Source organism: Ascochyta rabiei, chromosome 8 (genome assembly GCF_004011695.2).
Source record: "Ascochyta rabiei chromosome 8, complete sequence".
In the NCBI taxonomy this organism is placed as follows: domain Eukaryota; kingdom Fungi; phylum Ascomycota; class Dothideomycetes; order Pleosporales; family Didymellaceae; genus Ascochyta; species Ascochyta rabiei.
In genome coordinates this window covers 273,435-299,748 of record NC_082412.1, presented here as the reverse complement: position 1 = coordinate 299,748, position 26,314 = coordinate 273,435, and the positions used below count along the sequence as shown (strand labels likewise).

The window sequence follows — 26,314 nt, the reverse complement described above, 5'->3', positions numbered from 1 at the left end:
CTCAACGGCCGCGGAGATGGGAGGGATCGACTGCCCCTGTCGCTTGGCCGCACAGTCTTCTAACAGCGATCATGTCAACGTCAGTACGCGTTACGACTGCGAAGCCACAGCACCAGACTGCAAAGCATCAACGAAGTGACCATGAACACAGGGTATGCTTGGAACCATGATTACTTCATTTCTTGAATACCTTGTAAACTCCACGACTGAGATTGATAACATCGCTCAATAGCAGCAGGAAAAGATCCTCGACAGGCTGATAATCACTCCTGGATTGTTCCCATCTCCATCTCTCCTATTGTCCCCACCATTGCCTTCCTCTCTTTCCTTTTTCGTCTGTTATTGAGCTTTCGTTTCATAGAAGCCTTGATGCCTGAACAGCACATTGCTGACGAGAATACCGCGCTCCCTGCCCAAAGCAGCGCATTAATTAGATCGCACCAAATTGCCCTCTCCATTCGTCCTCCATCCACCCTATGAAAATCTGGTTCCATCTCACCTCCTAAGTATACCTCGTAGAAGACCGCGAAGAGCGCAAACCAGAACACCGTCAAGATCCAGTCGACGATCCAAGAGACACGATAGTATCGCACAGTCGCACCGTTGATGATGAGAGTAATGAGTGTGGCGCCGAATGTGACCTGTGAGAATACGAAACTTGCTGATGCATCTCCGCGTCCGTTGCCGTGTGACAGCTCGATCGCATAGGAGATGCCCGAGGCCAAGGCGAAGATGAGTTGGAGTATCCGTACGCTCAGTCGGAACAGCGAGACCACAGGTTTATCGACTTTGCTATTGACGGCGGACTTGAAAGAGCTGGGATTGACAAATTGCGTCTTGAAGTAGGGCGGCGGAGGCATAGGCGGCGGCGCATCGGCAGGCACAGCATTGGATGAAGATGCAGGTGATGGTGGACACACCTCGCTAGGAAAAGCTGCTTGTGTCTCGGCTTTTGTAGGTACTCCCATGGCTACTTGATACGAGATAGGTCTGTTGGGTATGGCTCGATGCGGTCTCCAACGTGCTTGGAACGAAACCAGAGCTGGGGGGAAGCCCAAGAGTTATATCTGCGACAAGAGCCACTGCTGCAAAGTGCGCACCGGTCATAAGAGGCCGAAATAGAAACTAGCAGTCTCAAAGTATGCGCCCTTACCTCATTCTTGGACAGACTTTGCTCTTTGCTGCTCGCTCAGAAAGAGAATACGCATCGGATACGCTGGCGAGTCAGCCCGTGCACGGACCGTGGCCAAATCAAGCGTTCGCATTACCAAAAACCACGCACGTCCTGGTTGAATGAAAAGCATCCTAGAGCATTTATTGATATAAGCTCGTTCAAGGCCATATAGTCCTTAGTGGTCTTATCAAAGCCCCAATCCTTCGCAGTCTCGCATTGAGGTTTCTTGGTAGGGAAATCGTGTTTCTCGCGACATGAGAATTTGGATCAACGCCGCGCTGTGCTCTCATAACAGAATCCAATGCAGCAACAACGTTTATCTTCCTAACCCAGCAAGGCTCAGATATCAATGTTGTAATTGCGAGGAGTTGCAACGTTGCACTCGCGGTGCTAGTGTCTAGCTTGCAAACTGTACTCTGCAATCGGCTGTCTACATCACTCAAGGGGTGCCGATTGTTGAGATTATGTATGGAGGACGATCGTTGTTCGCCTGAGTTGGCCGCAACGTCTCGAACGCAATTTGGGTAGTGCTTGCGAACTGCCATCGAGGGTTGACGCATTAGATAGTCAGGGTGTAGTTGGCGCTAAGGACAAGCAGCCCGCGCATGCTCGTGTTCCGCTCTTTCTTCGCTTTCAAATACGCTCCGCTCCGCTGCCCACTTCCACCTACGCAGGTCCTGTCTCCAAACATGCAGCAAGAGTCGCCATTGTCATTGAATCATTCCAACACAGCGTCGCCGTCAACAAATGAGCTGGAGGGCCATAATGATGGCTTGGCGACAAAAATAACGAGACGATCACATCGCAAGTCGCGTGCTGGTTGCCAGAACTGCAAGACGCGCCGCATCAAGGTATGCCATTCCTCGATCTTCTCATGTGATCTTGGAGCCCTCCAGCGAGTTTCGGACGGCTGTCTGCCATGAGCAACTACTCGTAAGCTTGTTAAGTTACACAGTAAGCGAATCTGGTTTGACCACCACCGGACTCTCAGGTATTGGGCAATTGTGTACAGTCACTTCTGCAAGTTCGGGAGCCAGTCCAACACCAGTGCATGAGGCTAGATTCAGAGCACCAGACAGATGGAAGCATCCATTGTTTGACGTTCATGTTCGCTGCCTGACCAAAAGATCCATGCTGACATCATCAGTGTGACGAAACGAAACCAGAATGTGGAAATTGCAAACGACGACAAGTACACTGCGACTTTTCTAAGCCAGCGAACATCCCATCCTCACACACAGGACCTATCAGTAGCTTCAGCTCTGGTGAGCTGCCCATATCCGAAATCGAGCTCACATACTACTACACTACTTCAACCTGCTTCACGGTTTCACCGTGGTCCACTAGCGGAATCAGTTGGCAAAACCAAATGGCCGAAATTGGCTTCGAGAATCCTTGTGTATTACACTTGATGTTCGCATTTACAGCATTGCACCTAGCGCACTGTCGTCCCAGTCGACGGGAGCTATATGTAACTACGGCCGACCACCATTACGAGCGGGCGCTCATTCTGGTTACACCAGAGATTGCAAATCTCAGTTCGAGCAATTGCGATGCAGTATTGGCGGCCGTTCAGATGATCTGCTTCATCAGTTGGGGTCGTGGTCCTCAACCTGGAGAGTACCTCGCATTTGGGAAAGACAAGCGATCTGACTGGTTGATGATGTTTCGCGGCATCAGAACAACACTCAGCAGTGTCGAGAGGCATCGATTTGTTAAGACACATGCGCCTGCGGCACAAAGTAAGAATCGGCCACTGCCAGCTCAAGAAGTACCAGTAGGATACAAGGAGCAACTTGATGAGCTACGCCAGCACGTAGATCTCGTCACGGAGGATACACCCCAACACGAAGAAGACGTCAAAGCCGTCGATGTTCTGCGCGAAATGTACGACAATCGATATCAAGGCGTCGATACGGAATATCATGTCGTCTTTGGCTGGCTTTATCGAATGACGGACGGCTTTCTCGAGCGTTTGCAGCAACGAGACCCAACAACGATGATTATGTACGCACATTTTGTGGTGTTGGTATGTGCGTTGGAGCAATTCTGGTACATGAAAGGGTGGACGCATCATGTTATGTATGGGATATGGGAGCTGTTGCCGCAAGAGCATCGAGCATGGTTGGATTGGCCCGCAAAAAGAGTTGGTTGGATCAAGCCTTGACAGGTCCGTAGAACCCATTGGGCTGGATCCGGTAAAACAAATCACAATGTTTTTTGAGGAGACGACCACTGGGGTCGCTGTAGGGCCACAAAGACGTAGCGGATCAGAAGTTCCCTCACCATGCGTCGGGGAGTATTCTCTTGGGTTCTTCATGGGATTTCAAAGGCCTCCAGACCATTGTTTCGATCGCCAAAGAGCCCTATACGCAGTGTCAAGATGTTCCTTGAGTGGGACGATGTTACAACACGCCGTTTCACCGAATGCTTAACACTTCACACAATATCCTACCGGACACGTTTCTGCATTAGTCCACTCGAACTATCCCATATAACACGAAAATGTCGACTTGAAGCTAGGTGGTATGTCACTCGACGATGGTCTTACAAAAGAGTGGTCGTCTTCGTCAGCGTCTTGGGATCGTTCACATCTACCAGTCAGGAACCCCCCCCTCCCCCCCCAATACTAGTAGGTATCGACGGAGTGAAGAGTAAGGCTGATTTCGTGGCAGTCGTTGGCTACAACGATGAGCGGATGATGTATGCGTGGAGCAAGATCCACGGAGGCACCACACAACGACCGTCGAAAACAGCAAGGTCATGTGTGCTGAAAATCAAAGCACTCTATACGTTTCATGAATTCTGGGTCGATGCTGTCCTAAAGGACTTTGAAGATAGATGGATGAAGCCATTGTCAAGAGTACAAAAACCAAACCGCTCGAAAAAGAGTCCCCCCCCCCCCCAACTCTATCGCTGTAAGACAAACGACAGAACGTCTCAACTACCAACGTGTCCACCGTCAATAAGCGTCGTTCCATAACCATCTGCAAAGTCACGCGGATCATGCTGCTTCGCATGCGCAAACTTCGACACCTGATCCAACAAATCCTGCTCTGTCCCCTTGCCGGGAATAAAGACAAGTCCAGCATCTGGCGCCTTCACGCCGGTGCCAATGAAGTTTCCATTCTGGTCATGCGCGTAGCGTTCGTTGTAGAGACGGCGCGTCATCGGCCGAGCGATAACTCGGCGTGTCACTTTACCAACGTTACGGAAGCGCAGGTAGTCCAGGGCTGATTTATGATCGTGGCTGTGTACGAAGGGGACGTCAATCCTCTCGTTTGGATCGCCTTCACGCATCGCGAGGAGGTCTCGGGCTGCGGCGTCAGCGGTGTAGGGTGGTGGCGAGCCTCTAGTAGTTTGAGGTCAGTCGCGGGTGTTTTTGGTGTTTGGGATGCTGCTCTTACGACTTGATGTATGCTGGGGCTTGTCCTTGTCCAGCTTCTTGCTGTGTCACTTGGTTCATGTTTGATGTGTCAATGTATGGCTTGACGGGTGGTTTTGATATCCAGACGCCCAAAGATCGAACAATTCCGGTAAGAAACCTATGTAGGAGTTCTTGTTGAAGCATGGGAGATATTGGTTCATGCTCGCTCGTATAATACTAGCTTGCTTCTACACTTACCCGTGTAGGGTTACGGACCACTCTTTGCAGGGTTGCTGCGCCTTGCGAGTACGAAGGCAGATTACCAGGCAGATCGGCAGGCATCTCTGCGACTTCCACGAACTTTGTTGTTCATTGCTCGGAACTAAGATGCTTCCATGCCACTCAGTGTTCCCAGTAACCGCTTTCAAGAGTCGCGAGGTCAGGCGTACAAAGCCGCAACGTCATACCGTAGGACAAGCGGCCTCGACTGCGCCATCCGCCGGGAAACGATCCGGCACTGCACTAGCCGAGGCGCAAGAATACAGAAATGTGAACTCTGAATGAGAAACACCGTTATCGGCTAGTGTTGTTAAGGCATGCTATCATATTGGCTACCTCAAGTATTCATGCCTTCAATGTCACACCAGCGCTGCTCCGCCTTGTGCGGACTCCAGGACTTCTGCAGTGGATTTTTAGGAGACATTAACATCAGCATGCACTCAACATGAAATCAAACCCCCGTTCTCCTCTCTGCTTAGAATTTTCGCGTCTTCGTTACAGTCCTGGTCTGAGTCACCGTTCTCAGATATCTCACGTCTGTTTCTGTCGTTGTACTAGTCAGGTATCTGGTCACTGTTACGGCTGGAGGGTCGGGGCGCGCTCTGTCGCTTGAGCTGTAGCCGTCGCTGTAGCTTTGCCATAAGCGTCACTGGGTACTGGACAGTTGTCGTCACTAAAAGCGAGCTAGTAGCTGAGACAGTGGCCGATGATGTGTAGTTGACTGTAGCGGTTCTGGTATGTGCCGCCAGCGTCTGCGTTGTGGTCGAAGTTGCAGTTGCTGTACGAGTAATGGTAAAAGCTGCTCCGGCGACAGTTGGTGTCCTTGTGACAGCCGGCAACGTGGATGTTTTCACAAGGAACGAAGTGACTGTGGCATTTCTGGACGACGTGACAGTCTCTGGCGTTTCAAAGGGTGGGAAAGAGCAACCAATGTCGTAATATTAGTAAGGAGAAGCGGTGAAGTTTCCATTACTCGGGCTCAAAGCCAGCTTTTCAGGAGGTCTTGTGTTGAAGCACCTACAGGCTTGTGTCAAAGAACTCGCAATATTGAGCATCGGCGTCATCCCAGTACGAGTGTCGAAAGGCCTCACATTGTTCATCCTGCTGGCAATAGGCGGCACACATGGTAAACGATGTCAGCCCATTGTAGAAGAAATTTCCCATGAAGAATGAGAGGTTTGTTTCATTGTGGTAACCAAGAGTTCCGCAGATCAGTTCTGCGGAAGCGAAGGAAGCAAGTGAAAGGAGCGTAAACAGGGAGTGAGTGACGTTGGAGATAGAAACCATACTGTCTGTGTGTGCAGAGATACGTATGATATGGCTAAGCGTCAAGGAGGCTCATTCAGTTTTTATTTTGTTCGTTGAGGATCGATTGATCTGGTGTTGACATTGTCATAGGCATTGGAAGTCGCCCTAGGAATGTATGATGTCGATGCGCTCAGACGGTGCCTGTCGGCTTTCATATTGCCACGCCAAAGACCATGCCAAAGACCATGTTCGTCAGAAAAGGAAGCATTTCCCATGGCATTTAGTGGGTAGATCACCGGCTATAAATATAGGAATGCTTTTCACCACACTCATGTGGATTTCGCCGCAGCTCTAAACAAGCTCCTCTCTGAATGACTGCGCGTGATACCACTCATCGTCGGGGTATATCTTCATCACAATAACATGGTAAGATAATATGGCTAAGCAGAAGAGCAGACACATGCCAGTGTTGTTTCTCCTGCGCGCTATTAGCAATTGACAACATTGCAGCGTTGCGTATAGTGTGAAGACAGCTCTGATGTGTTTGGAAGCGTTTGACCAGATAAAGGCGAGATGTTTTTGTACATCTTGGCCCTAACGCGCATATTTTGCAGGGATGACATCAATGCCGTGCTGATAAGTAATATCGGATTTGGGGAGTTTTCCACCGTTTGGAGAAGGAACTATCGCGGCGACAAGAGGTGGTGCGCTGGACATGTGAGAGCGGCGTCACGCTGCCGTACGAGGAACGTAGGACGTGTTAGGCGGCTCTTAAGGACGATCCGTTGTATGTGTCAGCCTTGCAATCACGTTCGTTCTCAGCACGACACATGACGATTAGTTTACCGAATAGGGGGGCTTCGGTGTCCTCTCAGGTCTATATTCCTAGAAGGTACTCCAGTCTGGTGAGTCTGGTACTGCTCTCCAGAGAGAGAGTCAGTGAAACTACACACAGCCATCTCGCCGTCGTCCATCAAGCATGGGAGTTGAGGTTCGAATGTAGGCAAGGAAAGTAGTGTGTTAGTCGGCACGACGGGAACAGAAGCATGCAGGCGCAAAATCACGTTCCGCTAGTACTGAGACCCCACTTGCCCTTTACCCCACTTTCTCAAGATCTCCTCAACACGGCACCAACAACTTGTATCCTGCCAACGTCTGCATATGCGCCATGCCCAATCTCCTCTGGCCACATATCTGGATGCAGTATTGTGTACTCAATAAGTTCAGCGCCCTTCACAGCCTGAAGTTTCTCAAGGAACGCGTCATGGCCCGGATCTGCTGTTGGAACCGCCACGCCTGTGTACACGATGATGACACCTTTTTCTGATAATATCATCATGCCTTCTTCAACAATCCTCAACGATATGTCGAGGCCAAACTCAGCGCCGCCGTCTGCGTACATGGGCAGGTCCTTGCCTTCGGCACTCGAGGCAATATACGGTGGATTGCTGACAATCAGATCAATCCCAAACTTCTTGTCATCGTGTGGAACAGCAGCATAAAGATTCGACTGGAAGAAGTCAACCTTAGCATCGGCTAGCCTTGCGTTCACACCCCCGAGCCGCAACGCTTGTGGATTGAGGTCCAAACCGAGGACTTTTGCACGAGGGTATGTCCTCGCTAGGTGTATTGCGCCTGCGCCCGATCCGCAGCATACGTCGATCGCGCTTCCTGGTTCCTCTGGTAGATGATGTTGAGCGGTTCTCAGAAATTGAGTGAACAGATATGTGTCAGGTCCAAAAAACACTGCGTCTGATGATGCCGGGAAGGGGGAGTGGATATAGTAGAGTGGCGTTGTGCTGCTATCGAGCTTCGGAACGTTGGGCAGGTAGAAGTTCGAGACGCGGATTTCTGAGCGGTACTCGTCTTTGTTATCGCTGTCAGTAATGATGGATGCTTTGCGTAAGCTTTCGAAGATATCGTTCGGTATGATCGACCTGAGAGTTTGTCTGTGGATATGTCAGCACGAATCGCACCTGGCATATGCACTGGTGGGATCGTAGCAGACAAAACCACGACAGTCGCCTATCTTGAGGAGCGTTTCGAGTTGTCTGAGAATGAGCTTGAGATTGATAGCGCATACCTTGAGCATGGCAGACTCCAACCGAAGAAATCTTGCATGTTCCGAGCATTCTTCGTTGATGGATCAGATTCTCTTTTCTGCACTACCCTGCCAGCGGTCTCTGGAGACGGGCATACAAAGGTGTACTTTGCTCCAGCTAGGTGCTTTACCAGCCCTTCATAGGCTGATGTGAATTCGGCCATGTTCATAGATCTCAAGGAATTCCAGTATACACGCAATTGCTATGCTGTGCGGCTCCTTTCGAATGATCTGATTATCGCTGTTGGGAAGACAAGGTAATACGTGTACACAAACAGACGTTGCCTAGGTGTCGAAGTGATGTGACGTAGGATGGCGTGCTTCAAATCCCGCGGCCAAGGTGCATGTGCAAAACGCGAGACAAAGGTTGTGGCATGTACGGGTAAAAGTGACGTCCCGATCGTGCTACCCGCGGGTCTCGGCAGTGCGAGCAACACCACGTTGGCATCCTTCGCACATGGCCAAGAACACCTTCCTAAACAGCATCCTGCTGGCGCTTGGGTGACCTCGAGTGCATGGAGCTTTTATCGCTTACACGGCTCTCGAGCAATGTAGCTGCACCAATGGCTGGCTAACAACGTCAAGGTCGAGTGGCGTTGTGGGGGAGAGATATTGCGCTTGACTCCAATTGCGGGTGTATGTGGTGCTGCCTAGGCGCAGATGTTGCCAATGGTTTTTTATTGGTCCGGCACAGTACACAGGGAACAATGACACTGACATGTCAGGTACCTTACCCCAGGTTTGACAATGTCATCGTCAGTGCGGTTAGGATCTTGACCTGTGCGACAGCTTGCCTTGTTTCGCCTCTCGCTCCACCGATGCATGCGCTTATCGTCTAACTTATATAAAACTGTCAGCAGCCCCTCTATTACCTTGCCTTATTAAACATAAACTCACCATGTACATCATACAAACCACAACAGCAGTTTTGATCGCTTTTTTGGCCCTCCTCGCGTGGGACGAGGTTCGGAACCGCTTGTCAAAAGGGCGTACGAGGAACAAGGATCCCGAAGCTCCAGACAGCCCTAGGAGGTTATCGTTCAGAGGGTGGAGATTCAAAGTTGTAGAGAAAAGTCCAGAGGTTGTTGTCACCAAAGGGAAACCACTCGTTCCTAAACCAACCGTCGAAATACCTTCCGTGGCAGACGTGAACGAGCTGTGGACTTACAAACGGCTCTACCACAAACTCCATAACCTCGAACATCATTTCGAGATACTACCTGAGTGTCGCGAGCTCCTTTTGTCCTTCTTGTCATCCACACTCGATGATGCGCTTCGAGATCCGGACAGTGGTATCCTCTCCGTGAAAGAATTCTCTCGTGAAGAGCTGCATCAATTCCTCAAGGAGAAGGATTTCGGTGTGACCAATCGATGGGAGGAGTACCTGGCCCGTCGCAGAGCTGGAGGATCCCGTGAGGTTTTTGGTGACATGGAAGAAGCCAAGTGGTGGTTAAAGCAGGCTGCCCCAGTCAAGTACGTTGACGGCGCCTGGCTTGGCCACATCAACAAGATTACTACACCTTTCAAGTACCGCAATATTACCAAGAACGCATGGCAGGTGATGTCAGAAGAGCTTGGAGACGGCGACCTTGCGAAGAACCACGTATACGTTTATCGACAGCTGATGGATGACATTGACGCCGGACTCCCTGCCGCAGACTCGGAGGATTTCATTGATTCTTGTCACAACTTGGACCAGACCCGTTGCTGGAAGGCTGCCGTAGCTCAATTGCTCATTTCGCTCTTTCCACATGACTTTCTACCAGAGTCGCTGGGCTTCAACATGGCATATGAAAGCTTGCCGCTTCATCTGTTGAAAACAGTCAAAGAACTCCGCGAGGTTCGACTCAATCCGTACTATTTCGAACTGCATATCTCTATCGATAATGCAGATTCAGGTCATGCTGCAATGGCTATGGCTGCAGTTGCAGACTATATTGACCGAATCGAACAGGACGAAGGAGCGGCAGCAGCGAAGGTCGCTTGGAAACGAGTACAAGCTGGATATGTTCTCGCTGAAGGCTTGCCGACAACTCCCGAAAGTCCATCGTTGAAGGTAGAAGCTGAGGAGACGTTCCCTCGTACCGAAACGGAAGCGGCGCTACTAAATATCTTTGCTGCAAAAGCCTTCGTTGCACACAAAATTCATTGCAACAGCCGCCTCAAAATTGGCCGTCGTTCCTTGGTAGATTGGCTTGAGCCGGAAGCATTTACCGACAAGCAGTGGCAGAGGGAATTCATCTACGACTTGGGCAGTTGTAAGCCTTGGGTAGTCAAAGGGGAGAGCGAGAACAGCAGGCTTGTGAAAGAGCTATCCTGGGAGGGCAAAATGTTCGGCAGCTTTACCCAGACGGAAGTTGAGGTTGTGAAGACGTGGATCGATAACCTTGGTTCGCCAGTGCAGACGCCTCAAACCGACCCTAGAGTGTACTTCGACTTTACAAAGCAGCCGTCTGAGCCTTCAGAAACTGTCATTCCGGTGAAGCCAGATATATTCGTCGATTATCCTGTCTCTTCGACTCTCACACTCTCGTCATTGGACTTTGCACACGAAGGTTTCGACTTCAAAGCTCTCGAACTTACCACAGATAAAGTAAATCTCCTAGACCTCCTTCCCTTGTGGTTTACATCGCCCGCTCTTCTCGAAAGTCTGCCATCCGTACCCGTGCGCGCGGCAGATGCTTTTGGTTCCGCACTTGTTCGAGTACTGCGAGCTCAGACTGGTTTTGACGTCGAAGGTCTTGGTGTAGCGGGCATGGATGAGGTCCACCGCACTGGCAGCGGCCAGGCATCCGGCATCGTTGAGCTAGGGCTGGAGATTTGCCGCCGGGCAGACATATGTGTGCCAGCGACCTTGAAAGACATCGTGGGCTCGAGTAATGCAGAGTCAGTCGCTTTCGCGCGGTGGATGATGAGCTTATCTACGCATTGGCTGACCCACTGTGACGTGCTCATTGGCATGTCTTGGGCTTTTATGGAGCTGCATGAACTGATTGCTGGACTCGAACTTGAGAATTCGATTTTGAGCCCTGAGTCTGCACAAGTCCTGCAGGGCATCGCGCGTAGGGAGAGGGCTGGCTTGGAGGCCTGTGAGAGGGATATCTCGGAGTCTGAGCAGCGCAAGAGGGACTTTGAGAGGGGTCTCGCGACTGCAAACAGAGCGATAAGAAGGTTTTCTATATAACATCGTACCGGGATCTAATTTCAAACTGGATCCAGAGTTTTTTGCCCTGGAACCTGTCTTCTGCGTGGTTTTCTTTGTTAATGTTGATGAGTGAGAGAACGTGATGTGCCTGAGGACAAGATAAGGAATGGCGCTAAGTACATGCTAACAGACATCCCCACTTCTTCATTCATCTCCATGCATCATCACCAGCAGCGAAATTTTCTTGTTAACTCCTTTCCTAGTGGGAGCTACCGTTCCGGTTGAAACAGATTGTGACATTATCCGTCGCTGCTATACACTACCTTCATGGCAGAACTCTAATTAAGAGAATAGATTAAGCGATCAAGTCGTGGAAGTCAGCGTTGAACCGCACAGGAAACTTTTCTCTTCCGTCTGCAACCTCGCTCACGAAGCACGCTATGCTGTTCCTGAGGCACAGGAATCTTCCATTACCGTTCTTGCTAATGGTTACTGCACTCCACTCGAAGCCAAGAACGTCCATCCAGACTTGACCAGCATGTTGGTTCCCAACATTGATCGTGAGAAACGGAGCACACTGTTCGAGATTTGTCGCATGATTCCACGATAATATCATAGCGTAGCTGTCTAGATTTGTGAGGTCACCGCGACGGGTCTTCTCAATGTAACTACTATGCTTAAGAGTATAGCTGATAACGAAGCTAAAGTTACCCAGGGTTAAAGGTGTCGTGAGCTGCATGACAGCCAAAATGCAAGAGATATGACTGTTTCTTGGCGTCGGTCCTCCGCATTCAACTCGCCTACGTTGTCCCATTTGGCAAAGTGACCGCTCAAAAGCACTTTTACTCGCGCCGCCTGCGACTCCAGCAGATGATTAAGGAACGCCGTTGATCCAGAAAACCAAGAAGCGGGTCTGTGCCGGGAACCACGGACCCATGCAATAAATGACCATGGCTGTTTCCGTCAAGAGGTCAGAGCCAGGGTGATAGCTACAGCTCGGCGGAGGTACCCGTATGATCGGCAAGAATACAGTCGCGGATTCGTCCATACATTCGCGAGATCTGCATAGCACCTGTTGACCAGGCTGCCGATCCGCCGAAAATAAGACCCTGCCGAGTCACCGGAAACAAGACCTTGCCAGATACAAGGGGGCTTGAGTGGACTAGAATACGAACCTGCTAACACTAAGCATTTGGTGATCTTTGACAAAAGGGAAACCCTAGGTACAGCAAACTCGTATTCAAGACCGTTTAGGCAACCCCCTTGAAGCTGGAGACCTTCTTGACCGCGATTATCCCAACGAAGGCCCGAAAGGAACTGAATATCTGGTGTGCTGTTTAGTCATCACTCACGCCGTTTGGATAGCCGCCAGGTAGGAAAGTATCGAGAACTGATCACCAGAGTTGCTTCTTCTCTTGTGTTTGCTACTCTTGGGTCAGTACAAATCAGGATTGTAGTGATCCAAGTGCAAGCACAGAGCGAACTTACAAAAACGTCGATCTTCGGTTACCTACTTCCACGCGCTGATTTCGTGTATTGTGCTCGTAGGTGCGCCAACCGAACATACACGACTATCTGAAGGTTTCTGGGTTTCCCGAATCAGTCACACATAAGCATTTCCAACCCGCGTCCTCTGATTTCCCCATTGCTCGTTCCTTCCTGCAACTTCACTTATATTGACGACTGCTGTGTATATCTGCAATCCTCGTCCTATGTTTGAGCACATATTGAGCACATTGTCGGAGCTGCACTCGCGTCTCCGCAAGCATGAGCACATTTAGCCCCATATTATCTCTTATGGCGCTGCTGTAGCGATATAAGAAGAGCTTGCGCCGCCAAAAAGCTCTGCTGCGTCAACAACGCGGAATCTTCACTCCATTGTGCCAGATCTATCGCTGCATCACATTGTCGATTACTGGAAGATATCGACTCAAACGCGCCATGCACCACAAATAATCCGAGAACAGAAAACATCAAGAGCTACTGAGCACCGGCGCTTGTCCGTTTCTGATAGTGACAGGGCCCACAAACATAGCTAACATGGCTGTACAATTTAACGACAAACTTGGACAAGAATCGTACATCTAATCCTCCTGGCCTCGAAAGATAAGAAAGCTTGGGATTGTCTCAAAGTCGAGCACAGGCTTCTTGTACAACGCAGAACAAAGAGTTTGCCGAGCCCTACCTATGAGGACACCAGTATCAATCGACCTCCTGTACTCAAAAGTCGGGCCAACACAATACTTGGCACCATTGCCATGTGTTCACGCACTTTCGAGAAGACTTGGGAATTGCGCAGCTGACCAGAGGCGTGTTGAAGCTACGCGCTGTGTTGATTGTTGATCTTATTAAGGACTGCTCGCTAACGGCACTTTGCGTCGATGTTCCGGGCGATTTATATTAACCCTATATTCAACACCGTGCCATGACCACAGCATCCGCCCCCGGCACATGACTGGTCTACCATCTTGACGCTCCCCGCGAACTCGCTACCAAGGTCGGCTTCATGGCTGTTCTATTTTCACGTCACTCGCAAGGGTGGATGCGTTACACCATTCGTGTTTCGGTGCATCCTACAATCCACCGTCCAAGGACTACAAGCCACTAGTCAATCAGCCTCATTGGTAACTTGACGCCGAGAAGTGCACGCTCGATTCTTTCGAGGGCTTGGATATAGATGAAACGGAAAAAGAACTCCGTCTACTACTGCGGCGGACGAGCAATGCCCGAGAGGAAGGCGAGACGTATAAAGATGGAGAGATCTTCGCCCGTTCACATCATCACCAGCATTCACTTCTCCATCACTCCCTTGATCTGACTTTTGCTACAAGATGTTTTCCGCAGCACTCCTCCTCGGCGCCGTCGCCACTCTCCTCGACACCGTCTCTGCCCATGGCTTTATCAACAGCGTCAGCACCAACGGAGCGTCCACCAAAGGTTCTGATCCATCGTGGTACTACTCTCCCGCGAACTCGAGGCCTCAGACTGCCGGCTGGGACTCCCTGAACCAGGATAATGGATTCGTCGAGCCCGCTGCGCTTGGTACGGACGATATCAGCTGCCACAAGAGTGCAACCGCAGGCAGGCTCTATGCCAACGTCGCTGCTGGCTCTGTGCTCACCTTGTACTGGAACACCTGGCCAGAAAGCCACAAGGGACCCGTCATCAACTACATTGCTCCCTGCAACGGTAAGCGCTGTCACAACCAGACTGAACATACCATTCTAACGGCCAGACAGGTGATTGCACAACCCTCACCCCTGGCTCTCTTCGCTGGAGCAAGATTTCCCAAGCCGGTCTGATCACCCCTGGCGGCACCGGCACATGGGCTACCGACAACCTGATCAAGACCAACTTCACCTCGACCACCACGATCCCCAAGAACCTCAAGGCCGGCAACTACGTCATCCGCCACGAGATCATCGCCCTGCACAGCGCTTCGAGCGACAACGGCGCTCAGTTCTACCCGCAGGTAAGCTTCTCTCACTTTGTGGGCTCTAGTCTTCCACACTCATGCTGACGCATTGCGATAGTGCCTGAACTTGAAGGTAACGGGAAGCGGCTCCGTCGCTCCTTCTGGAGGCGTTGCTGGCACCAGCCTGTACAAGAGGACCGACGCCGGTATCCTGTTCAACCTCTACAACAACCCCACAAGCTACCCGTTCCCTGGCCCCGCGCTCTGGACTGCGGCAAACTAAGGTCTGGCGTGAAGACACTTGGTGTTCGGTGGTATGGTTGGGATTGGTAGTGCTGTGGGTTACTGATGTCGAAGGATATGGTATCAGGGTGGTGGGGTGATGTGGATTGCTTCTTGTTCAATATTTCGCTCGTTTACACGTAATTATTTTGCTCCTCCCTCGGTTTTTGTGTTGACGCACGCTTTCTGCCTGACTTCTGGAGACTGCCACTTTACCCTGGCTGACCGTCACTTCAATCCGCTCAGTTCTTTTAGGGTTTCGCTGAGGAGGTTCGATAGTCCAGGTCGGGCTTCGCGGTAGTAGCAGCATGGTGGGAAAGACCAGGGGGAAGGAGGTGGTTGGACGGTCTGGATGTGCTCTTTTTCGTCCAGGGCTTCAATGTTGGGGATGGTGGAGCGCAGGTTCGTGAGGTGGTTTTTGATGAGCTCGCGGGTTGCTTGAGGGAATGATGGGCTGGGTCTGGATGGGATCTAACTGTGGGTTCGATAGCTTTTTTGACTACACTATCTGCGATGCCCAATAGCTGGCTTCCAACGATGCCTGGTAACTGTAGCCACCAAGGGTTGTATCGTCTACCTTGTGCAGTTGATATGTGCCAATAGCTATTTAGTGTTCTTCTTCAAGTACGTATATTTGCAGTGCATAGGAAGAACGTAGATGGACAAGAGCCACCGTTTTCTTGGGAGCATGGCATATGCAATGCAGCTCCCCATCCAAACAATCATCAAGATTTAGACAACGCATGCTGGAAAAAATAACCAGCGCACGGGTAGATCCAAGTAACACTGTTTGGTTTTCATATATTCAAGGAGAGATGGATAATTGACAAGTATGGACGACATTCTTCTGATCGTACTGTGCGGGAATTTGCAAAGTTGCAGTGAATACTTCGAGCTCTTCTCCGTGACCTCTGTAACGCAATTACAGGACACCAATTCACGCTGAGATTGTGGTGTCTCCGGTCAAGGCGGTCAACTGATCGACACTGGGAGCTGTGAAATCATCGTCAAGCGCATGATCTCTTACCCACACACCAACCTCATCTTCCTTGTTCCTCCAACCAGCCCCTCTGTGCTTCAACAACTCCACAATCTCTTCAACGTCCTTTGTCAAAGTCTTACTTGTGCAGTCCTTGCTCGTAAACTCGGCGCCGTCTTCGAAGTCGAACACACCGAGATAGCTAGCAACGGCCTTGTAGCTCTCAGTCCATTCAAGCCAGAAGTCGCCGGACTGTGCTCTACCCATACGATCCGGTTGGCTCAGAAGATTGTTCTCTGGTCCTGGAGCGAGTTGGAAAGTAACGTGGCGAAGCGTAGAGATGCGGTGAAGCGCGCGAATGATGCTTGTGACGTTCGCTGCGAAAGGAAAAATGCCAGTGAATCTGAAAGATGTAATATTACAGCAGACTTCGACTTCCTTGGCAAGTTGCATGAGTATGAGGTAGAGTATCTTCGGTGACTGTTTGAGGTGGTACTCGTAAGTGCTGTAGGCAGTGATTGACGACCCTTCATTGTAGCTCAGAACCGACCAGGGACGTCGATGAATGAGGGCGGTGTTCCATGGTCGACATTTGGAGGACATGTGGCCAAGGGGTGGCGGGGAGTTCTGAATAAGCTCGATGTAGTGCATTTTCATATCAAACGCCCACGTGTCTGAGCTTAGCATTTGTGTGTTCAAAAGACCCGCCAGGGTGGCTGGTGGCGCTGCCACAGCGATGCGAGTCGGCTCAAAGCAGGAGAAAATGTGTTCCCATATCTCCATGACTGCTCGAGATAGTGGTGCATCGGCCGTAGAAACATGGCGCAATCCGTACTCTATGTCGGTGTGCACTACAATGCTCTTGACATGCTGCTTGAGATCGTACTGCGAGACGAGTTTGACAAGATCTGTAAAGCTCTTGCTGAGATGTGGAAGCCACAGTATCGATGGTGCAGACCTCAAGAACTCATCGCCGTCCTGTACTCTACATAGGTTGATAAGTATGTCATCGAATGACTGGTCGAAGGCGGAAGCGGAGCTGCTCTTGAACTTGCTGCGCATCTTGGTGTATATCATGAACTCGTGATTACTCAAAGTCGACAGCTGGCCTTGCATACTTTCAATCAGGCGCGCATCCAGTGGTACCCATTGTGGATTGGGGTCGAGCGCAATTCGAGCGTATTCGAACAGTATTGGGACAACGATCTTTCTCCAGCGCCACGATACCCGAGACAGGTCTTTGAGAGGGGTAGACTCGGACTTTGTCAGTTCTGCAGACGGCTCATGGGCAAACTTTGTAATCGACGGCGCCTCGATATCAAGAAGTGTTGCGATCTGGATCAGCAGCTCATTCGGCAGCGCGAGCAAACCGTGGGGAGGAATTCCACTCATTACTGTTGTTGCGTGAGGTTTAGGTCGTCATGGGGTGTAAGCTGGTGTAGCTCATCAGATTGAGATGTAAAGATATCTCGAGGCTTCGATGAGACGATTGTCGAAGGCGCGGCGTTGATGTGGAGCTCAGGAAGCTTGACCCAATCATACGTCATCTTTGGCCGGCCACTTATCAGCCAGGAAGCAGGTCATCAGACCATGAGATTTAGAGGGCGGACTATGACTAAACCTAGATAGGCAGGTAACTATGCTTTAGCAGAGATCTCTAAAAGATAGTATAGTCTAGTATAGCTTTGTTAGGTATAGTAATAAGTTTTTACTAAGAGTTACATAATAACTTAATTAAATATATTTTAGTTCTATTAAAAACATGTTTTTGTAGTATAGCAGACCTTTTTTACATATTTAATTCTACTCTAAGTAATAGTAACTATAATAGCAATAAAAGAGAAGAGAGCAGCTTTAGTCTTTATAATACTCTAGAAGTAGTTAAAATAGATCTTACTACTTAGCTAGGTGTTATTTAGAGTAGTAAAGGGAGAAATTAGGTATAGTAGATGTAAATATGTTTTATATATATTTCTAATATATTACAGACAAAGATCTAATTTACGCCTAGAAGTTTGTAGGGTACTACTCTTAATGCTGTTAGGCTTAAGTATAGTACAGCGCTGCCTCTATATCTAAAAGGTCTTTAAGATAGATATATATATATTATTTAGCTAGCTAAAACTATATATAGATTACTATAGATATAAGAAGCTATACTAGTATAAGCAACTTAGGTATATTACTAGAACACGTTTCTACTACGTTTCTAACATATTTAATTAAGTTCTAGTACTCTAAGGCTATAAAATTACATAAATAACTAATATTCTGTCTATTTCTTAATAGTTATACTTATAGATAGAAGTATAAGTATACTAGCATTAAGTACTATAAATATCTTTAGAATAGATTAAAAGTGTATTTATATAGTAAGGTTATAGAAGAGATATATAACAATCTCTATAAGATTTAGAGTAGTGTCCCTAAGAGAGTTTTAATAACTAGATAAAAGCAGGTATAGGCGTATAAATATGTTCTATATATATTTTAAGTATATTATACTAATATCTTCTCTAGGCTATATATTAGTATTAACTGCAGGTTTAATAAAGGGTGTTATATACTAAAAAAGGACACATATAAGCTATAAGTTAGGCGCTAATAAGAGTAGGTAAGTAAGCTGTTTAGATATAATATAATATAGTTAAATATATTCTTAATATGTTTTAGGGTATTAGCAGACGTAAGTTCTTTATTACTTACAGATTATATTAACTAAACATAGATAAAAAATATCTTATCTAATAGGTTTAAAAGGAGGTAGATATAAGCTATCTAGTAGATCTCTTCTAGAATAGTCTCTCTACACTAGAGAATAAAGAGAATAGTAGAGAGCAGTGTAACGTTATTAAGCCTATAATAGGCAATCTCTAAACCTATAGTAAGTAGTAGGAAACAAGTTCTAAGCATATTCTAAGCATAATAGGTGTTAACTACCCTTAAGGATAGGGCTAGATTATTTGTTAGTGTAACTATCTAGTTATATTTTATATAATTATTCTAGATAATCTAGAACATACTCTATACTTTATTCTTATTATCTTTAGAACATATTTATATGCTCCTCCTCCTCTATTTATTATAGAACTAGATTATGTACTAGATATTATAAATATTCTTTATCTAATACTAACCTCTTAGACTTTAAGATGTATATACTAAGAAGTAACCTATAACATATTAATAATGTATTTAGCAGACTTCTTAAATTTGCCTTAGCTAGTTATATATCTTACTAGCTACAGATTCTGTTTAATTCAGGATCTAAGTGCTACCTTTATTAATAAAGATTATATTATACATCTTACTAATAAGGAGAAGCTTACTTAGTTTCTATATAGTAGAGATATTAAAGGTGTTCTGTTTAAGTAGAAACTTAAATATTAGGAACCTATAATAGTAAGTTAACATGCCTTTAACTTATTTTAAAGATATTTAAGTATACTAGGCGTATATTTAACATATTATAACCTCTATAGCTAGAATAAGAATTATCTACTTTTATAATAAATAGGTAAAAATCTTTATTAAGTAGTAGATATTTTAAATAGATATGTTATTTAAGAAACTTATAGGAGAATAGTTAGAGGTTCTCTTTATTGTCTTTTTACCTAACTATAGAAAAAGTATAATTAATTTATAACACCTTAAGAGCACGTTCTAACCTAGTTCTAGTTATTACTCTTAGCTAAATTATTACTAACTTATAACAAAGCTAGGTATATAAGAGTTAGTTTAAGCTATTCTTAATAAAGATTGCTAAAAGAGCTAGTGTATCTATTTAGTAGTACTATCTTTATATAAATAGGTTTTATAGAACTACTATTAATATAGATAGCAAGTAGATAGCTAGTAAGTTGCTCTAACGTTGCTTAAACACGCCTCTAACACATTTTAGGATTTAGAAGATATCTCTCTTTAATTAATCCTTCTAATTAACTATAGTAGTAGTAACTTATAAGTTATATATAATTCTGTAATATCTACTTTCTATAAAGTATAGATTAAGTATGTCTATAGATAGAATATATTAAGAACTTATTATAGGGACGCTTAAAGTCTCTACTTAATGTTAAAACAGCTGCTAAGTACTATAAGCTGTGCAATCTTCTTTAGTATAAGTACTAATAATAAAACTCTTTCTAGATATTTGCATATATATCTAATTAATTTTAATTAGCTGCTAAATCTTTATCTACTTTGTTTAACTAGGTTAAACATAAGAAAAATTAGGTTATAGCTGCTAGTCTTATTTAAGCATATAGCTTTATCCTAAAACAATTTAGGATAGGTTAGAATTATATTTAAATACAGCTAAGTAGGCTAGGTTAAAGGGTTATTAGACTAGCTAATAGCTATAGCTTTTAGCTAGAGTTAAAAGGTAAGATATGCAAATAGGCCTTAAACGTGTTACTAATATATTTAGAGCAGTGCTATATAAATAGACCTTTAAGATGTTTAGAAGTAGACAAATAGAAATTAATATAGAAATAGACATAATAATTAAGGTATGCTAAGCCTAAGTTAATGTTTCTATAATAATATAGGTTATAAGAAGAGTAAGTGCTGTCTATATAATAGGCAGGAAGCATATTCTAAACATGTTTTAGGACGCTAAGAGAGAGTAGTAGAGCAGGAAGTACTTAATCTAACTTATAAGAGTAAGGATAAAGATATACCAGCTCTTTTATAAGCTAATTCCTTTAGCTATATTAAATAAAGGAAAAGAAGAAAAGATTTAGGATATCTGTAAATTAAAAGTATACTAAGAGAATCTCTTACTTAACTAGAGACTTAAGTTAGGTATATTACATAAAACGCGTTAAAAACATATTCTAAATACCTTAATCTAGTAATACTTAATTAGTATCTTAACTACAGAATAAGATATAAGAGTTTAAACAGAAGCAGGAGAGAGCTTAATTTAAAAAAGAAGTTTAGGAGTAGGATATTAAGCAAAGAGAGGACACTCTTTATCTAAAAGAGTAGAAGCTTAATATTTAAAGAAGAGAGCTAGCTGTGTAGTAACTTAAGAAAGAACTTTAGCTGTAAGAATGTGTTTAAAACATGTTCTAGCTACGTTTCCCTGCTCCTTAAGTAGGCTTAGTTTAGTAAAAAAAACTTAATACTAGTAGAAGCAAAGAATTAGCATGTCTTAACAAACTACCTTCCTTTCTACTACTAACTGTTAAATACTACTCTTTGCTCTTCTACTATATAGGTATTAAGACTCTCTTACTTTATATAAGCTTATATAAATATACTATAAATATATTCCTAATATATTTAGCCTTTATACTAGAAGTATACTGCTCTGCTAATATTACCTCTTAGGTTTGTAGGGTTTAGTAAGCGTAACAAGTAGGGAGAACATATTATCTACTAAGGAGAGTTGTTCTATTAGGCTATTATATATAAGGACTATCTTTATAGAGTATACTTTAATAACACATTTATACTATATTACTAATATATTTAGCGGAAATTTAGTAATTAAGGTAGGCTTGTTACCTATCTTAAGAAGTATTATTTAGACTATAAGCCTGCAGCCTAATAGATTAGCTAGTCTACTGTTTATTAAGAGCATAAAGCTCTTAACTTCTTTTATAACATAATAAAGCAGCACTACAGTGTTCTAAAAGCTTATTCTGCTTCTAACCTAGAACAGACTAAGAACGTGTCTAAAACATATTCTCCTTAACCTACCTTACCCCTAGGACCTGTTGCAGATAATAATAAATAGGTTTAATCTAAACTTGTTCTAGATATGCCTATATAACAGTTTAGCCTACCTACAGCTTCTATAGATAGTCTTTTAGTAGAGGATAGCCCTACTATAGTTAAACTAGCACTAAAGATTCCTTAAATACGTTTAAAGAGAAATGTGCTAAAAGGAAAGCTTATATTTAAGTACCTGCTTTACTAAATTAGTAATATAAAATTAGGTAGAGAGAAGGAACAGCTAAACTATAAAGAATATGCTAGAATATTCTTAGGAAATAGTATTCTCTACCTATATTAAAACTATAGGAAGTCTTATTTTAAAAGTAAGTTTATATAAAACATATTTATAATATATTTACCTACTAATAGATATTAGAATACTTATTTAAAAAGTAGTGTATTTCTAAGTAATTCTTTAAGATGTAATATACACGTTAGGCTTCCTATATTTCTTAAATACGTAGAGAGAAATCTTAAGTAACTATACTTAATTTTATAATTATATATAACTATAGTATAGAAAATAAGCTAAGAACATGTTATAAACGTGTTTAAGGGCTAGTAAGGTTAGAGGGAACAGAGGAGAGGACAGAGGACCTGATAGATATTAGGTTCTCCTTATTATCTCCCCTATCCTCCTCCTAATTATTATTATTATTATTATTATTATTATTATTATTATTATTATTATTATTATTTATTATTATTATTATTATTATTATTGTTATTATTATTATTGTTATTATTATTATTGTTATTATTATTATTGTTATTATTATTATTGTTATTATTATTATTGTTATTGTTATTGTTATTATTATTATCCTCCTCTTCTATAGCTAGTAGGCCTACTTATAGATTACAGTTCTTACAGGCTAAACTGCCCTTAGTAAAGAAGATATAGGCTTAAACATGTTAAAAACCTGTTAAAAGCATATTATAGAAAAACTAACTTAGGTATTCTATCTAGTTGTAGTTAGGGTAGGGGTTAGCTCTGCTAAGTGTATGTAAAGAGTGTACAAAGCGATTACAAGGGAGGATAGGGTTAAAGAGGATAGCAGGTGTATTGAGGTACGTAGTGTGTAGTAACAAGACTAATTACTAGAGTATCAGCAATAACCTCTAATACCTTTATATAGTCTAGGCTGGCTAGCCCCATAGTAGCTCGCTAAGACTAGCAGAGGTACCCCTAGGTCTAGCGGCTAATAATGCCTCCCTTCTCTAGATTGTTTAGCTTAAACAATAGTATAATTAGCAATACTGTATTATTTTAGCCTAGCTTTAGACGTGTTTACTCTGTCTGTCCTGGTATAGCTAATTCTAACTAGGTTTAGGCGTTTTAGACGCCTTATAAGGCTAGATAGGGCTTAATACTAATTCTACCTTTACCTAGTAAAAGTTAAATAGAAATCCTCTCTTACCTCTTACTTTACTTCTAGGGTCTAGGCAGCTGCCTGCGCAGGCTAAAGCTCTAACTAGGTAGCTGGCAGCATATAAGCTATCTATACCTCTAGTTTTATTAGTTACTACTATATCCTACTTTATTTTAGTAAGTACTAACCTATTCTGTCTAGCACTTTTATAAGGATAGCTAAGGGATTTTCTGGGTCTTTCTGGCATGTTCTAACACGTTTTGGCAGATAGCACCGCATAAGACGCCTTAGTAACCTTTTTAGACTGTTCCTAACTGCTACTGCCTACTACTAACTATTACTAACTGTTTCTAACTGCTATTTACTATAGCTGTTATGTTAATGCCTACTTACTGTAAGATTAATATTGCTAAGAATAGTAGGACTGCTAAGCAGTGCTGTATGCTATGTCTCTACTATATTACTAACAGTAATGTCTATAGAGACTGTTGTTTCTCTGCTAACCTAGCTTTATAGGGTAGCCTGCGTTATAGGGACACCTAGGCCTACTACTGTAGAGAGTGTTATAATAGCAATAAGAATTGCCTATTAGTACGTGTTTTGTCTTCTTTTAGCTTGTTTTAGCATCTTTTAACACGTTTAGGGCCCTAATAAGTACGCTAACAGCTATTTAAGGCTTTCTAGCGACATAACGCGCCTTTACTCTAGTTGCTGCCTAGTTACTACTACTTATGCTGCTATTGTTAATGCTGCTAGAGTTAAGACTACCCCTGTAACACCTGCTACTACTACGCCTATATCTATTAATAAGAAGACTACAATAGGCAAGTCTATTGTTAACTAGGCTAGCTTGTTGCTAGGTATAATTTAAGAGTATGCTCTAACACGTTTTAGCTTATTATAGCATAATCTAACCTTTGTAGGAACTATTTACTGTAGGAGGAGCTGCTTATACTCTATAATGGCAACACTTACGTACGTAAGTTAACCTTATCTAGTATCTACGTTAAGAAGTGTAACTAATCTAAGGCTGGCGCTGTTAAGGCTAAGATAAAGCAAAAGAAGCTGTTAGAGGAGAGCAGTGGTAAGTCTGATCTAGATGCGCCTATTACCCCCTGTAAGAAGGTATTATAGCACATTTTAACCTGTTTTAATAATGTCTAACTTCTTTTAGTTAAAGTACTAGATTGCTGGCACTAGAAAGACTCTTAGTTAACTTTAGGAGGAACAAGAGGAGCAGGAGGCTGCTGAACAGGCTGCCGCCAACGCTGCTGCCGCTGCTGCTGCTGCTAAGAAGCCTTGTAGTAGTTATAAGGCTGCTACTTGTGCCTATAGTAGAGGTTATAGTTAATAGATGTTCCCTATAATAGAAGGTTTAGATTAATAATACCTAAGTTTGTAGTTAGTAGACAGTTTTAGGCTAATATAGCAATTAGGTGCATTACACTCTTAGATAGTCTAAATAATACTAGGAAGGTGTTCTTCTATACTAATTCTCCTATATTTACTTGTAATTGTAACTATATAACGTAGTATATAACTTTCTTTATCTCCTTATATTAGAAATAGCTATAATAGGCTAAAAGATATCTACTTTAGCTAGTCTGTATTTCTTAGGGTAAGGTAGGGTTATGTTTTCCCTTAGCATAAACTATTAAACACTTATTAATTAAAAAACCCCTATAGGGAAAAATTATGATTAAGTAAAGGTATTTAGCCTTTTTAGTCCCCCCCTTTTTTAGACTTTAAACTTAACGTCTTATTACGCAGTCTAAGCAGTTACTTTATAGTTTTCTAGTATTGTTTTAGTACTTCTTTAGAAAGATTTGTGCTAATTTCCTAGGAATTTTCTAAGTTAGGGAATCTGTCCTACTTAATAAGGTATTCCTACTGTCTGTTGTCTAGTTGCCTTCTGTTAAGGACTTTTTCTACATCCTACACCTTTTCTTCCCCTTTAACTATAGGTTCTTGTATTTATTTCTATATAATTAGAAGTTAACTTCTTAGTGTGTATAGGTCTAGCAGTAACGTATAGAATACTAGATAGATCCCTTTTATTCCTAGCAGGTCTACTCTATATACACTAGGACTAATCTAGGCTATAATAGTCCTAGGTCCTAGGTATTTCTAGTCTAGCTTCTTTTTTAGGCGTACTATCCTAATGTTCTTACTAGAAACTAGTACTTTGTTGCCTACTTTAAAGGGTGCTAGTAGTTGTTTCTTATCTAAGTGTTTCTTTTAATACTTATTTAACTTTTCTATGTTTACTTTGCAAGTAGCCTATAAGGTAATAACTCTAGCAGCTAATTCCTTTGTAAGGGGAGATTCTCTGCCTTTTAATACTAAAGTAGGCTAATCTGTGCTCCTTAGATTTATACTATAACAGGCTTAGAAAGGTGTTACATTTATAGATGCGTAAATACTATTATTGTATACAAATTCTGCAATTAAAATCTATAGGGCCTAATTATCTTATTCTAGAGTATAATAGTAACGTAAGTACTGTTTAAGAGTCTAATTTTACCTTTCTGTTTAGCTATCTGTCTAGGGATAATAGGCTAACATTAAGACTTGTCTTAAGTTTAAATAGTGGTTAAAGGTTTCCTACGTCTTTAAGTTCATCAGCAGCCCCTAATCTAAGATAATTTGTGCTGGCGCGCTGTGTAAGCAGATAATTTCTCTAATCTAGGTGTGCGCTAGATCTTTTCTATCCTAATTAGCCCTAGCTAGTATGTAGTGTGATATTTTAGTTAATTTGTACACTACTACTAGTATAGAGTTATACACCAGCCTAGCTACCTTACTAGGGGGTAGTTCTGTAATAGAATCTATTATTACGTCCTCCTATAGTTAGCTTAGTACTAGTAAAGGTTGTAATAACCTGTACAGTTTGTGTTAGGTAGCAGTTAATCTTCTATATACTAAGCAGTTATAGCAGTAGTTAGATACATCCTTATTAATGCCCCTCTAGGTGTATCTGCGCTAAATCTTCTCTAAGGTCCTTTGTGCTCTAAAGTGTCCTAATATTAGGTTATTATAACGCTCTTTAATAACTTACACTTTATCTTTTAGCCTTATAAGCAAGATACGCCTCTCCTTAGCTATGTTGTCTTTTTCTAGGTTATTTTGTCCTATTTTAACGTTGCTTAACTCTTTTTTAGTGCTAGAGAGTTTGTCTGTGTTGTCTAAGTCTGTTGTCAGCTCTGTCTAACTGTTCTCTCTTA

At 43.9% G+C, this 26,314-nt stretch overlaps 7 protein-coding genes across 7 annotated transcripts, besides 13 other annotated features; 3 read left to right on the top strand and 4 right to left on the bottom strand.

The window, feature by feature from the left end:
- Positions 1–263: 263 nt before the first annotated feature.
- Positions 264–968, bottom strand: EKO05_0005249 (uncharacterized protein; the record flags this gene model as incomplete). The annotated part of the gene is made up of 1 exon (XM_038945945.1): positions 264–968. One exon carries the CDS (start codon positions 966–968, stop codon positions 264–266), a length of 705 nt encoding a protein of 234 aa, XP_038798270.1.
- Positions 969–1,779: 811 nt separating this feature from the next.
- Positions 1,780–3,341, top strand: EKO05_0005248 (uncharacterized protein; the record flags this gene model as incomplete). The annotated part of the gene is made up of 2 exons (XM_038940144.1): positions 1,780–2,025; positions 2,322–3,341. 2 exons carry the CDS (start codon positions 1,780–1,782, stop codon positions 3,339–3,341), a joined length of 1,266 nt encoding a protein of 421 aa, XP_038798269.1.
- Positions 3,342–4,114: 773 nt separating this feature from the next.
- Positions 4,115–4,745, bottom strand: EKO05_0005247 (uncharacterized protein; the record flags this gene model as incomplete). The annotated part of the gene is made up of 2 exons (XM_038940230.1): positions 4,115–4,526; positions 4,582–4,745. 2 exons carry the CDS (start codon positions 4,743–4,745, stop codon positions 4,115–4,117), a joined length of 576 nt encoding a protein of 191 aa, XP_038798268.1.
- Positions 4,746–5,422: 677 nt separating this feature from the next.
- Positions 5,423–5,454: a tandem repeat.
- A 1,722-nt stretch (positions 5,455–7,176) lies between these two features.
- On the bottom strand, positions 7,177–8,339 carry EKO05_0005246 (uncharacterized protein; the record flags this gene model as incomplete). Its single annotated transcript, XM_038940242.1, has 2 exons — positions 7,177–8,017; positions 8,152–8,339. 2 exons carry the CDS (start codon positions 8,337–8,339, stop codon positions 7,177–7,179), a joined length of 1,029 nt encoding a protein of 342 aa, XP_038798267.1.
- A 728-nt stretch (positions 8,340–9,067) lies between these two features.
- Positions 9,068–11,353, top strand: EKO05_0005245 (uncharacterized protein; the record flags this gene model as incomplete). Its single annotated transcript, XM_038945944.1, has 1 exon — positions 9,068–11,353. The coding sequence occupies one exon, from the start codon at positions 9,068–9,070 to the stop codon at positions 11,351–11,353; it is 2,286 nt and encodes a 761-aa protein (XP_038798266.1).
- A 2,792-nt stretch (positions 11,354–14,145) lies between these two features.
- On the top strand, positions 14,146–15,012 carry EKO05_0005244 (Lytic cellulose monooxygenase (C1-hydroxylating); the record flags this gene model as incomplete). The annotated part of the gene is made up of 3 exons (XM_038940198.1): positions 14,146–14,503; positions 14,554–14,786; positions 14,848–15,012. 3 exons carry the CDS (start codon positions 14,146–14,148, stop codon positions 15,010–15,012), a joined length of 756 nt encoding a protein of 251 aa, XP_038798265.1.
- Positions 15,013–15,948: 936 nt separating this feature from the next.
- Positions 15,949–17,382, bottom strand: EKO05_0005243 (uncharacterized protein; the record flags this gene model as incomplete). The annotated part of the gene is made up of 1 exon (XM_038945943.1): positions 15,949–17,382. One exon carries the CDS (start codon positions 17,380–17,382, stop codon positions 15,949–15,951), a length of 1,434 nt encoding a protein of 477 aa, XP_038798264.1.
- A 178-nt stretch (positions 17,383–17,560) lies between these two features.
- Positions 17,561–22,359: a dispersed repeat.
- Positions 17,655–17,690: a tandem repeat.
- Positions 18,082–18,139: a tandem repeat.
- Positions 20,331–20,364: a tandem repeat.
- Positions 20,453–20,492: a tandem repeat.
- Positions 21,245–21,282: a tandem repeat.
- Positions 22,360–22,361: 2 nt separating the features above from the next.
- Positions 22,362–22,541: a tandem repeat.
- A 173-nt stretch (positions 22,542–22,714) lies between these two features.
- Positions 22,715–22,718: a direct repeat.
- Positions 22,719–22,923: a long terminal repeat.
- Positions 22,719–26,314: part of a mobile genetic element that runs on past the window's edge.
- Positions 22,724–26,314: part of a mobile genetic element that runs on past the window's edge.
- Positions 24,358–24,381: a tandem repeat.